General features: G+C 30.0%; 1 protein-coding gene across 1 annotated transcript in view; it reads left to right on the forward strand.

The window, feature by feature from the left end:
* The window catches only part of LOC111026364 (ryanodine receptor), a 59,604-nt gene that overhangs the window by 31,187 nt on the left and 5,533 nt on the right, over positions 1-22,884 (forward strand). The window contains exons 49-89 of the mRNA XM_022304431.1: positions 4,167-4,445; positions 4,515-4,735; positions 4,814-4,904; positions 5,025-5,165; positions 5,229-5,404; positions 5,478-5,646; positions 5,778-5,912; positions 5,990-6,140; positions 6,199-6,322; positions 6,406-6,613; positions 6,682-6,800; positions 6,867-6,977; positions 7,043-7,145; positions 7,229-7,364; positions 7,440-7,521; positions 7,590-7,753; positions 7,821-8,010; positions 8,631-8,746; positions 8,872-9,029; positions 9,104-9,412; positions 9,483-9,641; positions 9,714-9,923; positions 13,684-13,796; positions 15,296-15,389; positions 15,471-15,640; positions 16,035-16,122; positions 16,202-16,381; positions 16,507-16,583; positions 16,663-16,817; positions 16,889-16,977; positions 17,054-17,369; positions 18,179-18,249; positions 18,314-18,379; positions 18,565-18,644; positions 18,740-18,901; positions 19,011-19,167; positions 19,274-19,479; positions 20,460-20,663; positions 20,865-21,026; positions 21,103-21,249; positions 22,145-22,274. Coding sequence (XP_022160123.1) covers positions 4,167-4,445; positions 4,515-4,735; positions 4,814-4,904; positions 5,025-5,165; positions 5,229-5,404; positions 5,478-5,646; positions 5,778-5,912; positions 5,990-6,140; positions 6,199-6,322; positions 6,406-6,613; positions 6,682-6,800; positions 6,867-6,977; positions 7,043-7,145; positions 7,229-7,364; positions 7,440-7,521; positions 7,590-7,753; positions 7,821-8,010; positions 8,631-8,746; positions 8,872-9,029; positions 9,104-9,412; positions 9,483-9,641; positions 9,714-9,923; positions 13,684-13,796; positions 15,296-15,389; positions 15,471-15,640; positions 16,035-16,122; positions 16,202-16,381; positions 16,507-16,583; positions 16,663-16,817; positions 16,889-16,977; positions 17,054-17,369; positions 18,179-18,249; positions 18,314-18,379; positions 18,565-18,644; positions 18,740-18,901; positions 19,011-19,167; positions 19,274-19,479; positions 20,460-20,663; positions 20,865-21,026; positions 21,103-21,249; positions 22,145-22,274 — 6,219 coding nt within the window. The remainder of the gene's footprint in view (positions 1-4,166; positions 4,446-4,514; positions 4,736-4,813; positions 4,905-5,024; positions 5,166-5,228; positions 5,405-5,477; positions 5,647-5,777; positions 5,913-5,989; positions 6,141-6,198; positions 6,323-6,405; positions 6,614-6,681; positions 6,801-6,866; positions 6,978-7,042; positions 7,146-7,228; positions 7,365-7,439; positions 7,522-7,589; positions 7,754-7,820; positions 8,011-8,630; positions 8,747-8,871; positions 9,030-9,103; positions 9,413-9,482; positions 9,642-9,713; positions 9,924-13,683; positions 13,797-15,295; positions 15,390-15,470; positions 15,641-16,034; positions 16,123-16,201; positions 16,382-16,506; positions 16,584-16,662; positions 16,818-16,888; positions 16,978-17,053; positions 17,370-18,178; positions 18,250-18,313; positions 18,380-18,564; positions 18,645-18,739; positions 18,902-19,010; positions 19,168-19,273; positions 19,480-20,459; positions 20,664-20,864; positions 21,027-21,102; positions 21,250-22,144; positions 22,275-22,884) is intronic.

Below are 22,884 nucleotides of genomic sequence, written 5' to 3' on the forward strand. Positions count from 1 at the left end.
CTCCATACCCACGTCTATTGCATCAGCCTACTTTCCACCTGGATCACCTTTCCCTGCAGAAGACCTGTCACTATTTCTTCAAACAATAAATCACACATACATTATAGGTGCTGACTTTAATGCGAAGCACGAAACATGGGGTTGAAACACTAGAGGTCGCACTTTACACAACTTTATAACAAATAAGCGCTCTAAAGTTATATCTCCAGCCTCCCCCACCTACTGGAAACCCACGCAAACCGTCACCCCCATTATCTTGATTTTTATCTATCTAACCTCCCCAATCACATCCATACAAATATTTCTAACCTAAATAACCCTGCATCTAACCACACACCAATCATCCTCAAAATTCAAGGAAATGTTCCCTCCCACCCATTTGTTAAAAAACGCACAGATTGGAACAAATTTCGCAATATTATATCAGCTTCTTCCTCTTTAAACATTAAGCTAAAAAATCCCACTGACATAGATACTGCCATAAAAACCCTCACAAACAACATTCAAGACACATTTCGAATTTCATCCACCACATCTGCAACTCAAGACAACTCCAGTAGAAATATCACTTCTGAAATAAGAGAGCTCATCTCTCAAAAACGTCGAGCTCGAAACATTTGGCAACGAACTCACTACTCGATTGACAAAAAACGATACAACTATTTTTCCAACAAACTCAAGTCAACTCTCAAGAAACATCAAAATCAACTATACACCTCCCATATTCAATCTCTCTCACCCTCAAATGGGTCGCTCTGGAGAAAAACCAAATCTCTTTTAAAGCATAAATCTGCCTTCCCTCTCTTCGCTATCAAAACAACAATCTTGCTACAACTGACCAAGATAAATCATATCTTCTGGCTAACCATCTTGCTAATACATTTAAACCTCACAACATCTCCCCTGATGATAATCACATGCTTCAAGTTGATCAATTCATCTCGTCGCCTCTGCCCATGGCACTTCCAGCCTCCCCAACTATTCCTGGTGAAGTTCTATCAATTGTTAAAAAACTCAAGAATAATAAGTCACCCAACCATGATCTCATTAACAACAAAATAGTCAACAACTTACCACCAAAATCCATCATTCTTCTCACCTACATCTTTAATGCTATATTTCGGCTATCTTATTTCCCTACCACTTGGAAATCAGCACTCATTATAACTATACTTAAGCCAGGCAAACAACCTGATATGCCTGAATCGTATAGACCAATCAGCTTACTACCCACGTTTGAAAATTTTTTTGAAAAACTTCTCCTCAAGAGACTTGTGACTATCGCACTCAAGCAAAATGCCCTTTCCAGCTTTCAATTCGGTTTCCGTGCTAAACATGCAACTTTTCACCAGCTCCACCGCGTAGTGGACTACATTGCTACATCTCTTGTAAAGAAAACACAACACTTGATTTTTGGTATTTAGATTTTTTGCGTGTTTATTTTCATTAACTTTAATGATACAAATATAATTGTGATTTTACAATATTTCTTTTCAATCATTTATACTCTTTACGAGTTTACAACAAAAAATAATTTATTCAGGGGTAACATAGAACATGGGGGGGAATGCGTGTGTAAAGACTCACGGTTATTATGTCGGGTTTTGAGGTGGATCGGTTTGGACGGCGTCTTCCCTCACGACAAATGGTAGGTCTGACTATTCCGATACAACGGAGGATTGACTGCTACGGAAATTGATACACGGCGTTAGGAACGTTCACTCCGATACAACGGAGGATTGACTGCTACTGGTAGGCTTGTGAACGGCAACGGAAATCTGCAGACGGCGATAGAATGATCCGGCGGCTTTGGTGTGACGTATGACTGGATACTGGCTGCTCCACTCTGACGGCGGCGCTCAGCATGCACGGGGCAGGTCGACACTGTATACGACGGTCGGTTGCGGCGTATTTGGGAGTTGCCGGGTCAGACTATATGGTTGAACATCCGTTCTTGCCAATATTGCTATTGGCCGGCTTGTTCCAGTCTGGGGCAAATTTCGCTGTTGTTCGAGTCACAAATAATATCCGTTCTTGCCAATATTGCTATTGGCCGGCTTATTATTATTCTTCGCAGCGGGGAGAACGTTGATCGTATGGTGCTCAGCGGCCTGTATATCTGTTATACTGGGAACGCTGGTCCCGTATAGTTTTGATGTAAACTTGTACCTGATTTCTTTCATTTTTCGATGGTTTATTCATGTGTTTAATATAAACCGAAGTATCTAAATTATAGTTTAGATTCCCAGGAAAAAGAATATGATACTCGCGATTCAATCCGATGCTTGGTTCGACGCGAAAACTCGCTTTCCCTGTGTGCACCGGTACAATGACGTGCGGATGCGCGCCATCTGTATATCCTGGCGGCAGACGCGCGTAGTCGCCGAATTGCTTTTCTGCGGCGGTACTCATTTGCGAGTGTTGTAAATGGATAAAACTAGAGCGCGCCACGTATTTGATCGCTCCGTTTTATCTCATTACACTCTAGAAACAAAAAAATATTGTTCAGGACTTTTTCTCGACGTAGCTCAAGCTTTTGACGCCGTTTGGCACGATGGCTTATTATTCAAACTTAAGAAAATCTTCCCGGCACCCTATTATTTACTTATAAAATCATACCTAAATAACAAATATTTCAGAGTCAAATTAAAAACCAAATTTTCCAGCACACAAAACATTCTAGCCGGTGTCCCTCAGGGAAGCGACATCGCTCCTTTCCTATACACGCTGTTCACAGCTGACATTCCTACAACGGATAACACCCTAATAGGGACATATGCCGATGACACCGCAATCCTTTCATCTAGTCAAGACCCCCACGAAGCAAGCAGCTTACTTCAAAAGCATCTGTACAGTTTATCTCACTGATTCAAATCATGGAAAATCAAGATCAACGACTCCAAATCTTTTCATGTCACTTTCTCCCTCCGCCCCGGTGACTGTCCTCATATAACATTTGAGAATATAATCATTTCTCACACAAATAAAGTCAAATATCTCGGCTTACTGTTTGACAGAAGGCTCACCTGGGGCCCCCACCTCAAAACCAAACGTAAACAACTAAATAGCCGCCTAAACATCCTTTGGCCTCTCATGAAATCAAATATCTCCAACCATCTACTACTCTACAAATCCCTTCTACAACCTATCTGGTCATACGGAATCGCTCTCTGGGGTACCGCTAAACCATCGAACATCAGAACCATACAAGCATTATAAGTAATTTGCCTCCGCACGATTGCTAAAGCCCCTTGGTACGTCACAAATGTTGCTATTCATAATGACCTCCAAATCCCCACCATTAAACAAATAGCTATCAAATATTATCTTCGCCTGCACTCCAATATGGAACATCACTCAAATCTCCTCATCGCTCAACTTCATACCAATGCTCTTCCAGACAACCCAGCCAGACGCCTCAAACGTGAATGGCCCAGAGATCTTCTCATTGAATCATTTATCATGTATATTACTATTTCTCCCTAAATTACCTTCCACGTAGGAATTTCTAATGTGAAACTTCTAGTCATTGCACTCACCTCATCGCCACTTTTAATCATTATTCACATTTACTTGTTGTACCATTTTTGTATAGATTGTAAATTTTCATAAATAAACGACATTAAAAAAAAAAAAAAAATTAAAACATTGAAATACTGGGGTAATGCATCTAAAAAATGAAGGAAGTAATCATCACTTGATTAATAATAAGCCATTCCCATCTAAATCACTCATCAGAGTACAAGCACCAGTGATACTAGCAACGAAATACTCATAATATTATTACACACCTTGGTATCAACTGCCCCAAAATCGCCGAAACCTTGAAAATCCAAATCAACCCTTTTTTACTACAACAAGCCCTTCATGAAGAGAATACTAGAGCAAATTGTATATTTTTACATACAATAAATCTAAAAAATAAATTGTTATTCTCCCCTAACATTATTATCATACTTAGAATGACATAATTTCTTTATCCTTTAAAGCTATTAAGTTTTTGTTGAATAAAAATCTTTGTAGTTGAAACTTTTTTATTAAATATACATATCTTATACTATAAAATGCCATAATTATTATACTTAAATGAACAATTTAACAATTTTGTTTTTAAATTAAAACTAATAATATATAAGTTTTTATTTATTTATTTGTATTTTGTAAAGGGAAAAAATGAATCTTTGCGTGCAAGAGCCATTCTTCGATCATTGGTACCACTCGAAGATTTACATGGTGTTCTTAGTCTTAGATTTACACTCCAGAATCCAGCTGCTGGTCAAGATAGGCCAAAGAGTGATATGCCTTCAGGGTTAATACCAGGACACAAACAAAGCATTGTACTCTTTTTAGAACGTGTGTATGGTATAGAAATGCAAGAGTTATTTTTCACATTACTCGAGGAAGCGTTTTTGCCAGATCTACGTACAGCGACAATGCTTGACAGAGTATTTATTCAACAAATTAAATCAAAACTATATTGATTTTATTTGTTAATTTGTTGTTTTATTTTTTAGAATGATGGACTTGAATCAGACATGGCATTGGCAATGAATAGATATATTGGAAATTCAGTATTACCATTACTCATAGGTCATTCGAAATTTTATAGCGAGTCTGATAATTATGCTAATTTGTTAGATGCAACGTTACACACTGTGTATAGATTATCTAAAAATAGAATGTTAACAAAAGGGCAGAGAGAAGCTGTTTCAGACTTTTTGGTGGCATTAACTAGGTATTTAGTAAAAAAATTGCTTAATAATAAATAATAATTGAAATCACCATCATAAATATAAATTTTAATTATTTATAGCCAAATGCAACCAAGTATGTTATTAAAACTACTGAGGAAACTTACGGTCGATGTATCAAATCTATCGGAGTATACAACTGTAGCACTTAGAGTATGTATTCATAAATTTAAATTTTGCATATTTATTTGAAATACATGTTAAAAAATAATATGTATGTTTATCATTAGTTATATAAGAAATATATTTTATCCGTTAAATCATTTGTTGTAGTTGTTAACTTTGCATTACGATCGGTGTGCAAAATACTATGGTTCAACAGGAGGTCAAGGAATATACGGAGCTTCTAGTGACGAAGAAAAGCGATTAACGATGATGTTATTCAGTAACATATTTGATTCTTTGTCAAAAATGGTAGGTATATTTTGTTTTTACTTCGGATTGTATAAGATTTATCAACTGTCTTTTAATACGTAGGACTACGATCCAGAACTTTTTGGAAAAGCATTACCTTGTTTATCAGCAATTGGATGTGCTTTGCCCCCAGATTATTCATTGTCAAAAAATCATGATGATGAATGGTATGGTTCAAAACAGAATATTCAAGGACCTTCCGATGGACCTTATAATCCACAACCAATAAATACGAATAGGTATTTTCTTTAAATAGTTTTTTTTAAATTTTATTGTAACAGTATTGTTTTAATTGTTATTTATATTATTTAGCATCGTTCTTGATAATGACTTGAACTCCATTGTACATAAGTTCTCAGAACATTATCACGATGCATGGGCAAATCGTAAATTGGAAAATGGATGGGTTTATGGAGAACAATTTAATGATGTCAATAAAAGTCATCCTCGGCTTAAACCATATATGATGTTGAGTGAATATGTAAGTTTTAGATGTAGTTTAAATTGAAAAAAAATATGGTATTTTTAGTAATTATATTTTTCCTGAATAAGTTCTATTAGTGAAAATAGTATTAAAGTTAAGTGAATTAATTTTTATATCAATTGTATTAGGAAAAAGAACTGTACAAAGAACCAGTGAGAGAGTCTCTTAAAGCATTACTTGCAATAGGATGGAGTATTGAACATTCAGAGAACGATGCACCTTTGAACAATAGAGGATCTGTTAGACGTCAATCAAAATCGAATGTACGTTGTTAATGTATTGGCATCATAATATTTTAGCGAATAATATAATATTCAATAGATATAATCATTTTTTGCAGGAAAATGTTACACCGTTTGACTATCATCCTAATCCCATAGACATGACTAACCTTACACTCACCAGAGAAATGCAAAATATGGCGGAAAGATTAGCAGAGAACTCCCATGATATTTGGGCCAAGAAGAAGAAAGAAGAAGTTATGTTGTGTGGTAAATTTTTAATTATTTTGTAACAGAATCCTAAATAATAAAATGTTTTTAAATTTAGGAGGGGGTATTCATAATCAATTGGTTCCATATGATTTGCTAACCGATAAAGAAAAGAAGAAAGACCGAGAGCGATCACAAGAGTTTCTTAAGTACTTGCAGTACCAAGGTTATAAATTACACAGGTAGACGCTCAAAATAATTAATTTTATTATTACCCATATTATTAAATTAAGTTGAATAATTATGTGTTGTTGTTAATTTTTAGACCAAATCGTAATGGAGGACCCTCGGAAGCTGAACAATTGGCTGCTGCGTCAACAGGAGAACTTCGATTTTCTTATAGTTTGCTGGAAAAATTGATTCATTACATTGACAGAGCATCAATAAATATGAAACTTTTAAAACCTTCGGGTACATTTAGCAGGCGTTCTAGTTTCAAAATATGTACTAGAGATATTAAATTTTTTTCCAAAGTATGTTTAAAGTTTAAATTTCATTCTTATTACGAAATATACAAACTAAATCCTTTAATCAATTTTAGGTTGTGCTACCATTAGTTGAGAAATATTTTAGCACTCATAGAAATTACTTCATAACGGTTGCAACGGCTTCAAGTGTCTTGGGCGCAGCTTCGTTAAAGGAAAAAGAAATGGTCGCTAGGTAGAGTAATTTTTTTATATGAATATTTGATATATTTCATTATTTCATTACTGTTTTATATTTTAGTTTATTTTGTAAGTTAGCCAATCTTTTGAGATCTAAGTTAATGGCCTTTGGAGCTGATGTCCGTATAACCGTACGATGTTTACAAGTACTTGTCAAAGCTATTGATGCTAAGTAAATTCAAAAACTGTTACCAATGATAAAAATATACGCTATAATATAATATTTTATATCTATAGGTCACTCGTGAAAAACTGTCCTGAATTTATAAGAACTTCAATGCTTACATTTTTTCATAACATTGCTGATGATTTGGAACATACAATTCAAAATTTGCACGATGTACGCAAGATCATTATACAAAGACTAATAATTCAATTTTGACTATTTAACAAGAAATATTTTTATTTGTTTACTATTTTTAGAGTCGTTACTGCTATCTACGAGGAACTCATTTGAAAACATCGACTTCACTATTTTATGTCAATGATGTAATTTTGCCGGTTTTGTCATCACTTTTTGATCATTTAGCTGCATACGAATACGGAAACGAGCTATTGTGTAAGAAATATTGATGCAATTTTATGTATGTATTTTATAAAATTTAATTCGTTGTACATTAATTGTCGAAAATAGTGAACGAAATTCAAGTAGCCGCTTATAAAATGTTGAGTAGTCTGTATACCCTTGGTACAGATACATCTTTGACACATGATAGGTAATAAGAAAATTTAAAATAAAAATATCATAGATATAACTCCCTACTAATAGTTTATTGTAATTTAGAAAATATTTAAAAGTACAGTTGGAAAGACATCGTCCGGCTTTTGGTAGTTGCTTAGGTGCATTTAGTTCAACGTTTCCCGTGGCTTTCCTGGAACCTCATCTGAATAAACACAACCAATATTCACTTCTTAATCGATTCGCTGATAGTTCATTGGAAGCTCAAGGTAAATCTAATTACAATATATAACAAACATATTGTTATACAACCAATTACGTAATTTTGTTTTTTAGATATAATGTCAAGAATGGAAGGCACTATGCCCACTCTTGAAACGGTATTAAACGAAGTTGATCAGTTTATCGAATCAGAAAAAACATATACAGACGCACCACATATCATTGATGTTATTTTGCCATTGTTGTGTTCATACTTACCGTACTGGTGGGCACAAGGTCCAGATAATGTTGCTCTAACCACAGGGTAAATATTGCATTGTTTAGAACTGTTAAATTAAAAATAGAAAAAAATAATCAAATGGAAAATGTTTTTAACATTATTTCAAATAGTTAAATGTTAAGAAAACAACATCACATTTACAGCAAATTATGTTGAAGTTATGAATAGTATACGAATTCGTCGTGTAAGATAATAAACCGATATTTTTCAAAAAATATGCATAATACGCAATAAATATTCTATTTTAACACCGTAATGTTCCTATATTGCATATACATTGCGCCGTCTTACAATTATAGTTAAGAAAACCAGAACGGGAGATAGAAATCTAGCGTTAGCTTTGTGTCCCATGATGAAGGATAGTGATTAGTGGTGTGCGTATTTAATATAATATTTCTATATTATTTTATTCATAAAGTTATAGCATTTTTATTGTACGTAAATCATAAATTTTCAAAGCTACTTTTTATACAGTCAACTTACAAACATATTAAAATATTATACTATTGAAATCTTTATTTTTACTTCTGTTCATAATTCCTATGATAGAAAAGAATGATTGATTATTGATTATTATAATTTAATATTCAATTTAATATTATATAATATTTCATACACACACATTAACTTAATATTAATTTCAGTAATCATGTCACAATGGTGACTAGTGAACATATGAACTGTCTATTGAAAAATGTTTTAAAATTAATAAAAAAAAATATTGGGAACGATAATGCTCCTTGGATGACACAAATAGCAGGTTAGTACTACTAATTAGAAATTGGTAGTTAATAATTGCATTACCTTATTTTAATGCGTTAAGCTGATGAACTAAAAATATTGAATTTCATAATAAGTGTTATAATATTTTCAATATCATTACAGCTTATACACAACAAATAATTATTAATTCTTCAGAAGAATTATTAAAAGATCCATTCTTACCACTTGCGGAACGAGTTAAAAAACGTACAGAAACGTTGTACCATAAAGAAGAATCGTTAAGAGGATTTATAAAATCATCTACTGACGATACATCCCAAGTACTTAATTAATCTTATCAGAACTTTATTATTTATTGATTATTATGAATTATCGTTGAATTTATTTTGTTTAGATTGAAGCCCAAATACAAGAAGATTGGCAATTAGTTGTTAGGGATATATATGCATTTTACCCACTCCTCATAAAATACGTGGATCTTCAACGCAATCACTGGTTACGTAATAACATATCAAATGCTGAAGATTTATACAATCACGTATCTGAAATATTCAACATATGGTCCAAATCTCAATACTTTTTACGAGAAGAACAAAACTTTATTTCTGCGAATGAAATTGACAACATGATACTTATTATGCCAACAGCTACACGGAGATCGGCTGTCATATCAGAAACTTCGTTAGGAGGATCAACAGGAAAGGTGTGATTCAAAATTGTATTTGTACCCATTTGTATAAATTTATTCGACTTAATTTATTTTTTACCAATAGAAAAAGAAAAAACATAGGGATAAAAAACGTGATAAGGAAAAAGAAATTCAAGCATCATTGATGGTTGCTTGTCTTAAACGATTATTGCCAGTTGGTTTAAATTTGTTCGCAGGAAGAGAGCAAGAATTAGTTCAACACTGCAAGGATAGATTCTTAAAAGTAAAAACATAAGTATAAACTATAAATAGTAACAAATTATATTCTTATGTTTGTTTGAATAATTAATTGTAGAGAATGCCAGACTATGACGTGATACAATTTGTCAAAATTCAATTGACATTACCTGATAAATTGGACCCAGCTGACGAAATGTCCTGGCAACACTATTTATACTCAAAGCTAGGAAGCAAAAAAGGGACTCCTGAAATTAAACCTCAACAAGTCGACGAGGTTGCGGATAGAATTGTTGCTATGGCTAAAGTTCTTTATGGATTGCACATGGTAAATAATTTAATTTGTACAATAATATATTTTTTAATACATATTATTTCACAAGCAAACAATTTTATCTGGTTACCGAATTAAATAAATTGGCCTATTAATAATTTTTTCTTTCTAAAAAAAAAAGCCCCCAACTGAACCAATAAAAATGAATTTAGTCTATGCTTCTTCTCAAATTATTTTGTATAAAATTGTAAATTATCATTTTTTTATTTTTAAGTACCTCTTGTTTAAAATTTTAATTGGATTTAACAATATACACCCGTTACTGCGAGTCATACAAAATACAAATATTCATTTAAAATTAGGTTTTAATAAACATGCGCTCTAACTTTTCCAAGTACACAGTTGTAATCATAGGTTATGAAAAAAAACACTTAAATACCAATTAAAATAATTATAGTTTACTATAAAATAAAATTTTATAAATGGTTATATTTTTTATCCGTGGTTTAAATAGGATAAAGATAATTTATTTTAATGTTCTTTTTGGATATTGTGTCAATGTTTATTTAAAATACTTATGTAATGAATGAAATGTTATCTAAAAATAAACTGCCTAAGTTTTTGACAGTTATAAGTATAAACGATAGCATAGAATTGTAGAATTTAGCAGGCCAAGTATGTGGGTAGGTACTATTAATATCAAATATTTGATGGTCAAACTCTTTAGTTGCAATTAAACACATTCACAATTGATATACTATTGGATAACAATGGGCGTGAAAAAGTAAATTTAAAAGTTCTTAAGTTTTTTACTGGAATTAAAAAAATATATATTTTGTAAAGCTATAGGTATACATTTTTAAGAGCGATTGAAGTTCAAATAGTGATGACACAGGAAACTTAAACGTATCAATAACGATTTATTCTCAAAAAATTGTTGTTATTTTGTTATTATTCAAACAATGTTAATCGTAGTACTTATAACATTAGATACTAGGGTACTAGAGTACTTCTATAGATTTCTTCAAACAATACAATTATGTGAGGATTCAAAACATCTAGACTAATTTGAAACTATTTAAAAACATTTGCAATGTTCAAATTGTTTAAGTTATTTTTCTATGAATGTTTTTTTTAAATGTATCCTTCATCAAAATAATTGGAAATTTAAAATTAGGTTCATCTTAAGTTTTAATTAGTGTAATTCAAGAACATCAATAGGTAACATTGATTTCAAATTTCGTCAACTTTCGTTAAAATAGATCTATTTACAAACTATTTTGTAGTGAAAAATGTTTAAATGTGTAATTAAATTAGCATATACTTGTCAATTTAATACAAGGATCTTCGTAAGTTGATCTTGCAACAACGTTAAAATCTCAAGAGACAAATTTTGATTATATATATAATATATATATATGTAGACATTTAAAGTGTACATTTTGATAAAATTCGATATTTAAATGAAAATTATTGTAATTTAAAATATATTATTCATAGAAACTCTAAATTTGTTGCCTCTGCATACATTATTAGTATTTTCTATACAAATTCACATTTTCAAAATATTTAGATTCATTTTCAGCATTTAAGTTATTTATACCACTAACCTAATCATACCATTCTACTGTACGTTAGAACATTCACTTACAAGTAAACAGCTTGTTATATTATAATAATACAATTATTACATGCATAGTACGATGTACGATTTGATTTTTTGAACAATTTATTATTTCAACATCCCGTATAACTAAGAAAACAATGAATTACTATTATAATTATATATACAAAATATAATAAAATATTCATTGGATTCAAATTTAACAAATCCATCTCAAAAACCTATACTCGATGAGACAATGTAGACTCGACGTTTACTATGCAGAAGAGTGACCTCCCCGGTTATTTTTAATAATTGACTTAAACCAGTTAAAGTTTTTAATCTTTCATATGCATAACAAAATTACATTTATAGGTTTCAGATTAAGTTTTGTTTTTTCAAATATAGGTTATTATTTATTATTTGTTGTAAATTTTTATTTTTATTATATTCAAATATTTTATTTTGCATTTATAATATTTTATATTCCCTGTTTATCCAGAGAAACGCATTCTGATGATTATAGAAAGTCATTAAATGCAAATTTAAAGACATCTCCCTCAATATTGCGTGGCTATTCAATACATAAGCGCTGAATGTGTCATGAGTCTGCGTTTTTCATGCTGGACAAGAGTATATTAAACAATTATAGATATAGTTACATATTTAAAAATCAGATGCAAAATAAAAAAGTAGAAGGATAAAGATAACAAATTATAAAACATTTTTTTTAAAAAAATTTTCATTGTAGAATATCTGTCAATAATAGTATTTATGACGTAGGTACTTATTCAATCTTATTTTTAACTATAATATGAATCAAGAGAGCAAATAGTTAAAGGAATTCATACGAATATACAATATAACATGCAGTATTTGTTTTTGTGGCCCAATTTCTAGTTGTTGTCAAGGTATCTACACCATTTTAGGTGAATTTGAAATTTACTGAGTAACATTAAGGGTACAGTTTCATAGGGTAGAGTAATTATACAGTTTGTCTCTAAAAGGAAATTTGAAAGTCACACACAAATATTTACCGTACATATTATACACTTTTAATATTTATACAAACTTAACTAATTGCTCAAGACATACAATTGAATAAAACACAATTTGATTAAAACAAAATACTAACAAATAATAATCACTAACAACTATCGTAGAATTATTACGATTTTTAGTATACAGTATTTACTAGCTGTACCTATTACGATTTACGAGCAGTAGTTATAGACACGAAAATTACGTTTTCAAGTATTATGTAATAATAATATCCACGAGTATTATCCATACAATTGTTGTGTTTAATCAGTAATCGAATGAAAATTTGAATGAAATCTTTATCGATGTTATTAATCGGTAGTATAAATTTGGAGTAATGTTCAACTTCAGTTGTCACTCGTCAGATATTAAAGAAAATAATAAAATAAAATATTTTGATACACTTTTTGAGATAGGTAGGCTTTGACATTTTAATGGCTGAATTTTCGGCAAACGTGATACAAGATAGCATCTTAACATATAAATACATAATTACCTATTTCAAAGTGGATTTACTTTACTTTTTATCACATAATATACTATTTATATATGTATAATGTATGTGTACTAACTACTAAGTGCTAACACATATATTATATTTGTATACATCAAATACATAATTAAACATAATATTGAATTAGTATAAATAATAAAGATAAAATAAATAGACAATTACATTACATTATTGTGATCAATAGCAATTTTAAATACATAGATTAAAATTTAAAAAAAACATATTACCCAAATTCTATTATATTTAGATACAATAGTTTTTTTGTTAAATTAAATTATAATTAATAATAACTTAACCACATTAATTTATAGATGTAGTACTGGCGTATTATATGTTATAATTTAACATTGTTAACCTACTCTAACGAATATTATATACAAAGTAGGTACACAACTTAATAATGACATGACTTATATCCATTGACAAATTTATCTATATAAGATAGTTTTCAACATTTTCATTTCCTTATAATACAATATATTTTCTCAAATAAAATAAATTATTTATGTAGATATACGCATGTCTATGCATTTTATTTTGTTATACTTAATTGCAAATTAATTTTTTATAATTTATACACTGATGTCTAGGTAGATTCAAAGTGAAGTAGCTCAATGCAATAACCTATAGTTAGTATGTTTTTTTTGTTTTGCTAGATTGATCATCCTCAGCTTCAAAGCAAGGCGATTTATCGATCAGTTGTATCGACGCAACGTAAGAGAGCCGTAATTGCTTGTTTCCGACAACTCTCACTCCACGCTTTGACCAGGTCTTTTAGAGGCTTTTAATATTATATAATTCATCCGTTGTGTTTTTTATAGGGCCTATGTTTTTACAGCTTTTCTAATTGGTAATAATAATTTTGTGTTTTATTTGTTGTATTAATAATGAATAATAATATCGGTTTTATGTTTGCTTTGCAGTTTAATAAATTAATCACCCGTTCAAATAAACAAGTATATTATATAAAAATATATTTTATATTAAGTCACTCACTAATTATCTGGATACTGTCCTGTGTCATTTTCAGTGATTGTTGATTATTATTAATACTATATAATATATTGTATTTGTCAAATTAGTGTATGTTAAGATGCGTACTCGTATGTTATTATACTTAAATTGTGTCACGTCTATTTGCCTCTCGTCATGTGCTGTAAGCCTGTACTGTATTATTGGAGGTACCTACCTAAACCTGCTCACCGATATCTATTACCTACCACCTACCCGTTGTTGTCAATAATTGTTATTCTTATGTGTCTTGTAATGAAACAATCAGCCAGTGTCGTAGCCGGGTACACGTTTCCTTATCATACTTAGGTACCTGCCACAAATATAAGACTTGTAATATTATATAAATTCATATAATATATCAGATATATATAATATGTAATATTATAATTATACTATAGTAGTGAATATAAATTCAAATGCCCCTTTGTCCCTCCCCGAAATAGAATCCTGGCTACGGTACTGTAATAATAATTATTAAACCGTGACGTCGTTTTTATTATATACCTAATTGTGTGTACCTAACCTTATTTTTTTGAAATTGTATGCAATATGTAGTTGTCCCACAATAATAACCAATTGAAACGGCTGGGATGGAGAACGATATTATCGGTTGCCAGAAAAAGAGCCGCTATAGCCTGCCTTAGAATGACTCCAATATACTGCATAAAAAGGTACCTCTAACACTCGCTTCTTTTTATACTCAATGTCTCTGATGCGTAAGTTATTAATTATTAGCTTATCAGTTTACCAGAATCTTCTTACGTGTGAATTTCGACAAAGTACTTTTGTTTTTAATTATTTAGTTTCGTAGACGATATAATCAATAATCATAGTTGATATTATATGCACGTATGCACAACAGGTGGTGTACAGTAGATTTTTATAATAATCAAAAATTGAGGGGGTGACAAAACAAACCTATGATAATAATACAGTCTGCAATGTCAAAATTTAAGATTTTGATACAATTTTATATCATCAAGATTTATAATAATATATTTATACTACACTTATAGTGTAATGGAAACTTCATTTTTAATGAATAATTCTTTAATATAGGATTATCAAAAATCTACTGTATACAATAATAATAATATTAAATAACATAAATCATAAAATATGGATGTAAATATGTCTTTTATTACTTTGCTTTATACATTTTCACAAATAATTAATCAATAATGCTGTTTACTGAAACTACTGTATTTGTAAAGATTGTTTTAAAATACAACTTGGGTAATTTAAACATTTTAGACACCGTGCAGTAAATATATTTGTTCGTTCGTTTTACGAACTTTGGCTTCAAGATGAAAATATTGGGCAAGAAGTAATGATTGAAGATCTCACGGTCAGTTTCAGTTTTAATCAATATTTTTTGTTATCACATTGAATAACACAATATTATTATATATAATGTATTTTATTTTAGCAATCGTTTGAAGAAGCGGAACTTAAAAAACGTGACAAGGAAGAAGAAGAAGGAATGGCAGATCCACTAAATCAAATGGTCACTACCTTCTGCCGAGGTGCTATGACTGAGAGAAGTGGTGCTTTACAAGAGGACCCTCTTTATATGTCTTATGCTGATATTTTAGCTAAGTAAGAATTCTAATAACTTTGACACTTTGTAGTAGATATTTATATTTTAAGTCATGTCTGCTAAATGCTAGAGCTACAAAATTAGTATAATAAATTAAAAGTTATAAATTATTATAAACTTTGAAATATTAAAATGTATTTGAAATGTTATTTAAATTATCTATTAAATGTTTTCAACTTCACTTTTTATCGAAAAGAAAAATCTTGTATGTTTGTATAATAAGCCTTACAGATATTGTTATATTTTATTAATTATATTTGCTTTAAAATACATGGTTTAAAACTCGATTTAAATTTAAGCAAATAATGTGTAATAGTATTTTTATCGGAGCTTCAACTCATTTTACACCTATTTTTAATTGATCACGTCGGTTAATATATATTTTACCTGTAGATCTTGCGGTGAAGAAGAAGAAGAAGGTAATAACGAAGAAGAAGGTTCTACTGGTAACGGAGAAGAAGAAGGCGGCGCTTCTATCCACGTAAAGTGTCTATATTAGTATTGTTAATTTAATGTTAACTCGGTACCTAATAATGTTTTTAATATAATATTACACTTAGGAACAAGAAATGGAAAAACAAAAACTGTTGTTTCACCAAGCTCGATTGGCCAACCGTGGTGTCGCAGAAATGGTATTGTTACACATATCAGCTTGCAAAGGTATACCGAGCGAAATGGTTATGAAAACGCTTCAATTGGGAATCGCAGTTCTACGTGGTGGTAATTTAGAAATTCAAATGGTAATTATAATCAAGAATCATAATTAATTTTTAATATCGAGTAAAACGTTTATTAATTGCCCCATATATTTTTGTTACTACAACAATTTGTTTTAAGTTTAATAATAAAAAATACTTTATGATAGGGTATGTTAAATCATTTAAAAGAAAAAAAAGATGTTGGATTTTTTACTTCAGTTGCTGGTTTAATGAACTCGTGCAGGTACTGTTCGTTGAAATAAAAGCAATCATATAATCGGATGATCCATTCACGACTTTTACTCTTTTATTCTTATTTTTAGCGTTCTCGATTTGGACGCTTTTGAGAGAAATACCAAAGCGGAGGGTTTAGGAGTAGGATCGGAAGGTGCTGCTGGTGAAAAAAATATGCACGATGCCGAGTTTACGTGTACTTTATTCAGATTTATTCAACTAACTTGTGAAGGACATAATTTAGGTATGAAACAATTTTTATTTTATATATTTTATTTTAATGCGATTCTTAAATGTTTACAAAATGTTTTTCAGAATGGCAAAATTATTTAAGGACACAAGCAGGAAATACCACGACTGTAAATGTTGTAATTTGTACAGTGGATTATTTACTTAGGCTTCAGGTATAAAGATTAAAGACGTGTTTAAAATTAAATAAATAGGAATACTAACCTAATCTGTGACCGTCCACGATTTCAGGAATCTATAATGGATTTTTATTGGCATTATTCGAGCAAAGAGCTAATTGACCCAGCAGGAAAAGCAAATTTCTTCAAAGCAATCGGTGTAGCCAGCCAAGTTTTTAATACGCTATCCGAAGTAATTCAAGGACCGTGTACTCAAAATCAACAGGCCCTTGCTCATTCCAGATTGTGGGATGCCGTTGGAGGGTTTTTGTTTTTGTTTTCACACATGCAAGATAAATTATCGAAACATTCTAGTCAAGTAGATTTATTGAAAGAACTTTTAAATTTACAAAAAGATATGATTACGATGATGCTGTCCATGTTAGAAGGTAATAAAAAAAGGATACACCACACATTTTTGATTTACATAAGAGGGTAATAATATGCAATATGTTCATTAGGAAACGAAAGACAGCTATTAACTTCTTTTTTGAAATCGAAACTTAGTAAAGATGTATTGTTTAAAAAACTTAACCTTTCACCTTATTTAATTAACAAAATATTTTTTTATAATAATATGGCGTAGTACACTAGTACTTATAGTTACATAGAAAAATGACTCTTGAATATTTTTAAATATTAAAGTAAACAATTTTTCTTTCACTCACATTTGTAGAGATGTTTTATTTAACCATTTTCACTTATTATACCTACCGATCTAAAAATTGAATATGGCCAAGAAAAAAAAATACAAAAATTGTGTATATTGAAAGAAAAAAACTAAGGATAACAATAACATAAATAATCAATATTATAATTATACACTAATAATATATATTTCTAAACAATGGACCTATTTCAGAAACTTGACTGATTAAACAGGATTAGGTATAAAAAATTTAATGTTACTCAGTTAAAACAGAATTTTGATTAATATATTTCAATAACAGATATTCTGACTAATCCGAGAGAATATAGTAGTATTATAGGTGTCTATATGTGTATATATAGCTTTATGTATAGGTAGATATTTAACATGACATAATATTAAATTATGTTGTGATATGAATATAATATGATAGATATATATTAGGTAGGTATAATAGTTAGTTTTATACAGAATCAAATAGTGAATCAAATAATGAATTCAATATACATTTTATCTTTTCCACTATAAAAACATATGTCAATTGTACAGGGAACGTTGTTAATGGAACAATTGGTAAACAGATGGTTGACACATTAGTAGAATCGGCGTCAAATGTCGAGGTACTTATTTTTGTACAGAAGTTGATATCAAAATAACTAATCATATTTTTATTTTCAACTCTAGTTGATTTTGAAATATTTCGACATGTTCCTGAAACTTAAAGATTTAACTAGTTCAACAAGCTTTACGGTAATTTAATAAGACTTAAAATAACAGTAACATAAATTATAACTATACAATTTTAGGTAATTGGTTTAAATTGGTCAGATTAACGTAGTTGATATTGATTTTATTAACGTCTAACGTGCAAAACAAAAACTAAATTATATCAATATATATCTTACTAGATAATATGTCCCTGATATATTTTATAGGAAATTGACCCCAACAATGATGGTTGGGTACATCCAAAAGATTTTAAAGAAAAAATGGAACAACAAAAAAGTTACACTGCGTACGTCTTAACATTTGAAATAAAATAAAATTATTGAATATTATTAAAAAAGTTATCTCACTATGAATATATTTTATACATTTTCCAATTTTTAGAGAGGAAATTGAATTTATGTTACAATGTTGTGAATCTAATCACGATGGGAAAATTGATTACATTGGCTTTACCGATCAATTCCACGAGCCATCCAAAGAAATTGGTTTCAATCTTGCCGTTTTGTTGACTAACCTATCAGAACACATGCCAAATGAACCTAGGTAATTTCTAATTATTTCTATAGTAGGTATAGCTTTATATAGTATAGATTTAAGTTTAAGTTTTGGTTCTAATAATTTTTTAATTACATTTTTTTACTTGTGAACTTAGATTAACGAGATTCTTAGAAACAGCTAGCAGTGTTTTGAATTATTTCCAGCCATTCCTTGGAAGAATTGAAATTCTCGGAGGAAGTAAACGCATAGAACGGGTGTACTTTGAAATTAAGGAATCAAACATCGAACAGTGGTTAAAACCACAAATTAGGGTAGGTATAATATAGTTTGAATTAAAAAATAGTGAATTCGTTTCATAAAAATCGTCACACTATCTTTATCCTATATAATATACGTACTTACTTAATACAATTTTAGGAATCAAAACGTGCGTTCTTTTATTCAATCGTCACAGAAGGTGGTGATAAAGAGAAGTTAGAAGCATTTGTTAATTTCTGCGAAGACGCTATATTTGAAATGCAACACGCCAGTGGTCTTATGGCAGTTGATGATGGGTCCGGTATAGGTGGTGGAAAATCTAGAAAAACATCGTACACTTATCTTGCAGACGACGAAGAGAACAAGTAAGATGGTTTTAAAACTTACCATGTATTTGCATAAACCGACAATTAGCATTTTCTCGGTTGTCGGACGGTATTGTACAGATAGGTCATTGTAAACTTTAGGCTTACATTCAGCTAATATAATTGACAGTTATGATTGATAGTTAATTTAATTCGAAAAGGGACTAAATTAATTTATTGTTAAAAAAACTGATTGCATCTCAAATAATTATTTATTCAGAGAAAAGGATGAGAAAAGACAAATTTATGTGTGGCTGATTGAATACAGTGATCGTACATTCATTTGACATATTATCATTTTTTTAATTTAAAAATGTTACCATAATTTATTTAGAAATGAATCAAAACAATTTTATAATTATTATGATGTAATGCATACAAAATATAACCTTAAAATGATAACTAATTTGCATATCAACAACTCGGAATAATCAACATTTTACAACCTATTAATAATATTTTCATAAAAATTCCTTACATATGTCGAATCTAAAAAAGTTAAATTGTAAAAATATGCACTAATGATACTTAATTCAGATTACAGTTCTCATGTGTAGATATAGATAAATCTACTGTAATATGAAGAATGTACATGAAGAATGATTGTACATTTGTGTGGGTAGGTACGTAATATTAAAAATTGAAATACAATAAAACCATATTTTTTTGTTAAAAAAGACTAAGACAAGTAGTGTTTGTACTATTGTAAAATGATGTATATTATAGTGGCATATCTTTTAATAAATTCTTTAGAACCGATACAAACTATTAACTAGTATGTTACCACTTATAGTTTAGTATAGGTATACTATTTCGTATGGAACGAAAAAAATAACTTAAAACAATATTGATTTTAACAACTATTTGGCAATTAAAAGTTTATTTTAAATTATAATTGAGCGATACAAACATTTATGTTTTCTATTTATAAAATCTAAATTTTTATTTATTGATTGACTATTTGCACTTGTGTTTATAAGGACGGCGAAAGATCCCATTCGAAGAGGTATACAGGCCATCAAATATGGATTCCATCTACTGTTCTTCGTGTTGTCACCCACAAATATTAAAAACAAAATCAATGAAATTCAACAAATGAGTGTCATTGAACTGATTACTTCATTTTTCAAACTGTGGTTTTATTTAATATTCTACACTGGATATAGTGGAGTTTACGTTTTAAGGTTTGTTATATTTTATGAACAATTATTCAATTAGAAATATTAAAAGGACACTCGCATGTTATATCTCTGTTCAACTGAATCCATTTTCTGTCAATTATTTTAATGTATGGGTGATTGACTGATTAGCAAATTCAATGGAAAGAATAATATTGTCTAGGTCATGCTGAAGGCTTTTATTGAAACATAATCATTTAAATTCAGGTATATATCTCGTATTCTCATGCAACTTATGAGTGGCACACAATCCGAAGAAACAACTGTAGAAGTGGTAGAAGAAAAGAGTGGATCGTTCAGAATGCTGCCTGCATTACCATCTTCGGGAATAGACGAAACACCGTCAACCCTTACAGATAGCAATAATATGTGTGTATTATTCTAGTCACGTTTTCGTTTCGTATACCTACAAGTTTAACAATAAATGTATACAACTTTATTGTAGGAGGAAAAATTCTGGCTCGCTTGATTCCAAACATTTAAAATCAACCACAGGTGGTGACGATAAAGACGAGACATCGGCAGAAAACCACGAAAAAGAAGACGGCGTGGATGGCTCGGAACTACAAGCGTCGTTTGTTGATCTATTAGTGTGAGTTCACGGTGAAGTACCTAATATTATTATGCTATCTATCATAAATATTTTATCTATCGTAATTTTATGTTGGTTTAATAATATGGTATCTACAAATGAAAATGACAACTTTTGTAATCCAGAATTTATATTTTGTAGTTGTTTTCATTAATAGTGTATAGGCACTAGGATATGTAGAATATTACCTATGCATTTCTCACATCTCCGAGGAATGATTAAAACATTTTTCTGAACAACCAGTATACAGGGGGCCACCTCTATTTTCAAGTTGGAATTATAATATATCAGTGGCTACGCATGTTTTTAATGTCATACCTATATTTTTTTTAATATTTGCGTGTGTCCAAAACTTTTCTGTCGTTTGAGCCATGGCGCCAGGTTATTGGGTCGATGAACAATTAACCATCTTATGGATAACTGGTTTAGATTTGAATATAATTTGAAAATATCAAACTATATGGGCCATAGGTTGGAAAATAGCAGGGAGATGTAATTATTGACCTGAAGTGCAAAATGTCTTAATCCGGCCTTGCTATCTATGTAAGTAGGTACCTAGGTATTATTTTCTTTTTCTATAAAATAGTTTTTACTTCTTATACATTATAAATGAAAATCAATAGAATCAATGAGTTTCCTATAAAAATCAAAAGGTTAGGTATACCAACTTTATATACTACTTTATTAAGATCTGCTGGAGATAAAGATTTTACAGCGAGTCATGTGGATCAAAATAAAATAAATATTTTTTATCATCATAACACTGTTCAAAACAAATTACTTTGTACCAATGCATAATATTAATTTTTAACTTTGTTGTAACTTAAATTATTTAGTTCAGCTGTTTAAAGAATTTTGAGTTTATTTCTATACAACTATTTGTTTTGATTTATAGAGGCGAATCGGCTAGAAAAGATTCTATTGCCGGCCCCGAAGTTTTGGCTCAACAACAAGCTGTTATGGCAGCAGTAGAAGCAGAAATCAAACAAAAGAACTCTGTCGAAAATCCTAGTGCATTTTCCACGGTAGGTATCTATACTTTAACATTAACTGGTGCATAATACTTCCCTTAGATAGAATTCCACCTACTTACTATAGATACCTATACTTAATTAAAAACACGCATTTTGAACAATCAAAATAAAATACAACACTTTTTTGATTGTAATCAAAATTAGTTTATTAAATTAGTATTAAAGTTACAATTGATGGTTAGAATTAACTTAATTTTTATATTAAGTACCTATTTTAAATTGAAAAATATTTTAGCTGATACAGGAACTTCAATGGCCATCAAATGATTTTGTCGTGGAGAGAGATTAGAGTAATTTTTAGATTCTTAGATGATAATGAATGTATTGATTTTACAATGGTGTGTGTTTTTTTGATTCATTTTGAGTTATTTATAGACATTTTCAATTTGTTTAGTTTTTTATTTTGTTAATGTCAATATAATTTTATATGTTGGGTCAAAAAGCTTGAAAATATAATACAAAATTTCTCGAAGTTAGTTATAATAGCAGTTGAGGCATTTTTTAAAAGTATTTTAAATTCAAATTTTTACGAAATTCCTCATAATCTCGAAAATTTTGAAATTATTTTGTAATTAAAAATTATAAAATATTCAATTTTTAA

Source organism: Myzus persicae, unplaced genomic scaffold, assembly GCF_001856785.1.
Source record: "Myzus persicae strain clone G006 unplaced genomic scaffold, MPER_G0061.0, whole genome shotgun sequence".
Taxonomy (NCBI): domain Eukaryota; kingdom Metazoa; phylum Arthropoda; class Insecta; order Hemiptera; family Aphididae; genus Myzus; species Myzus persicae.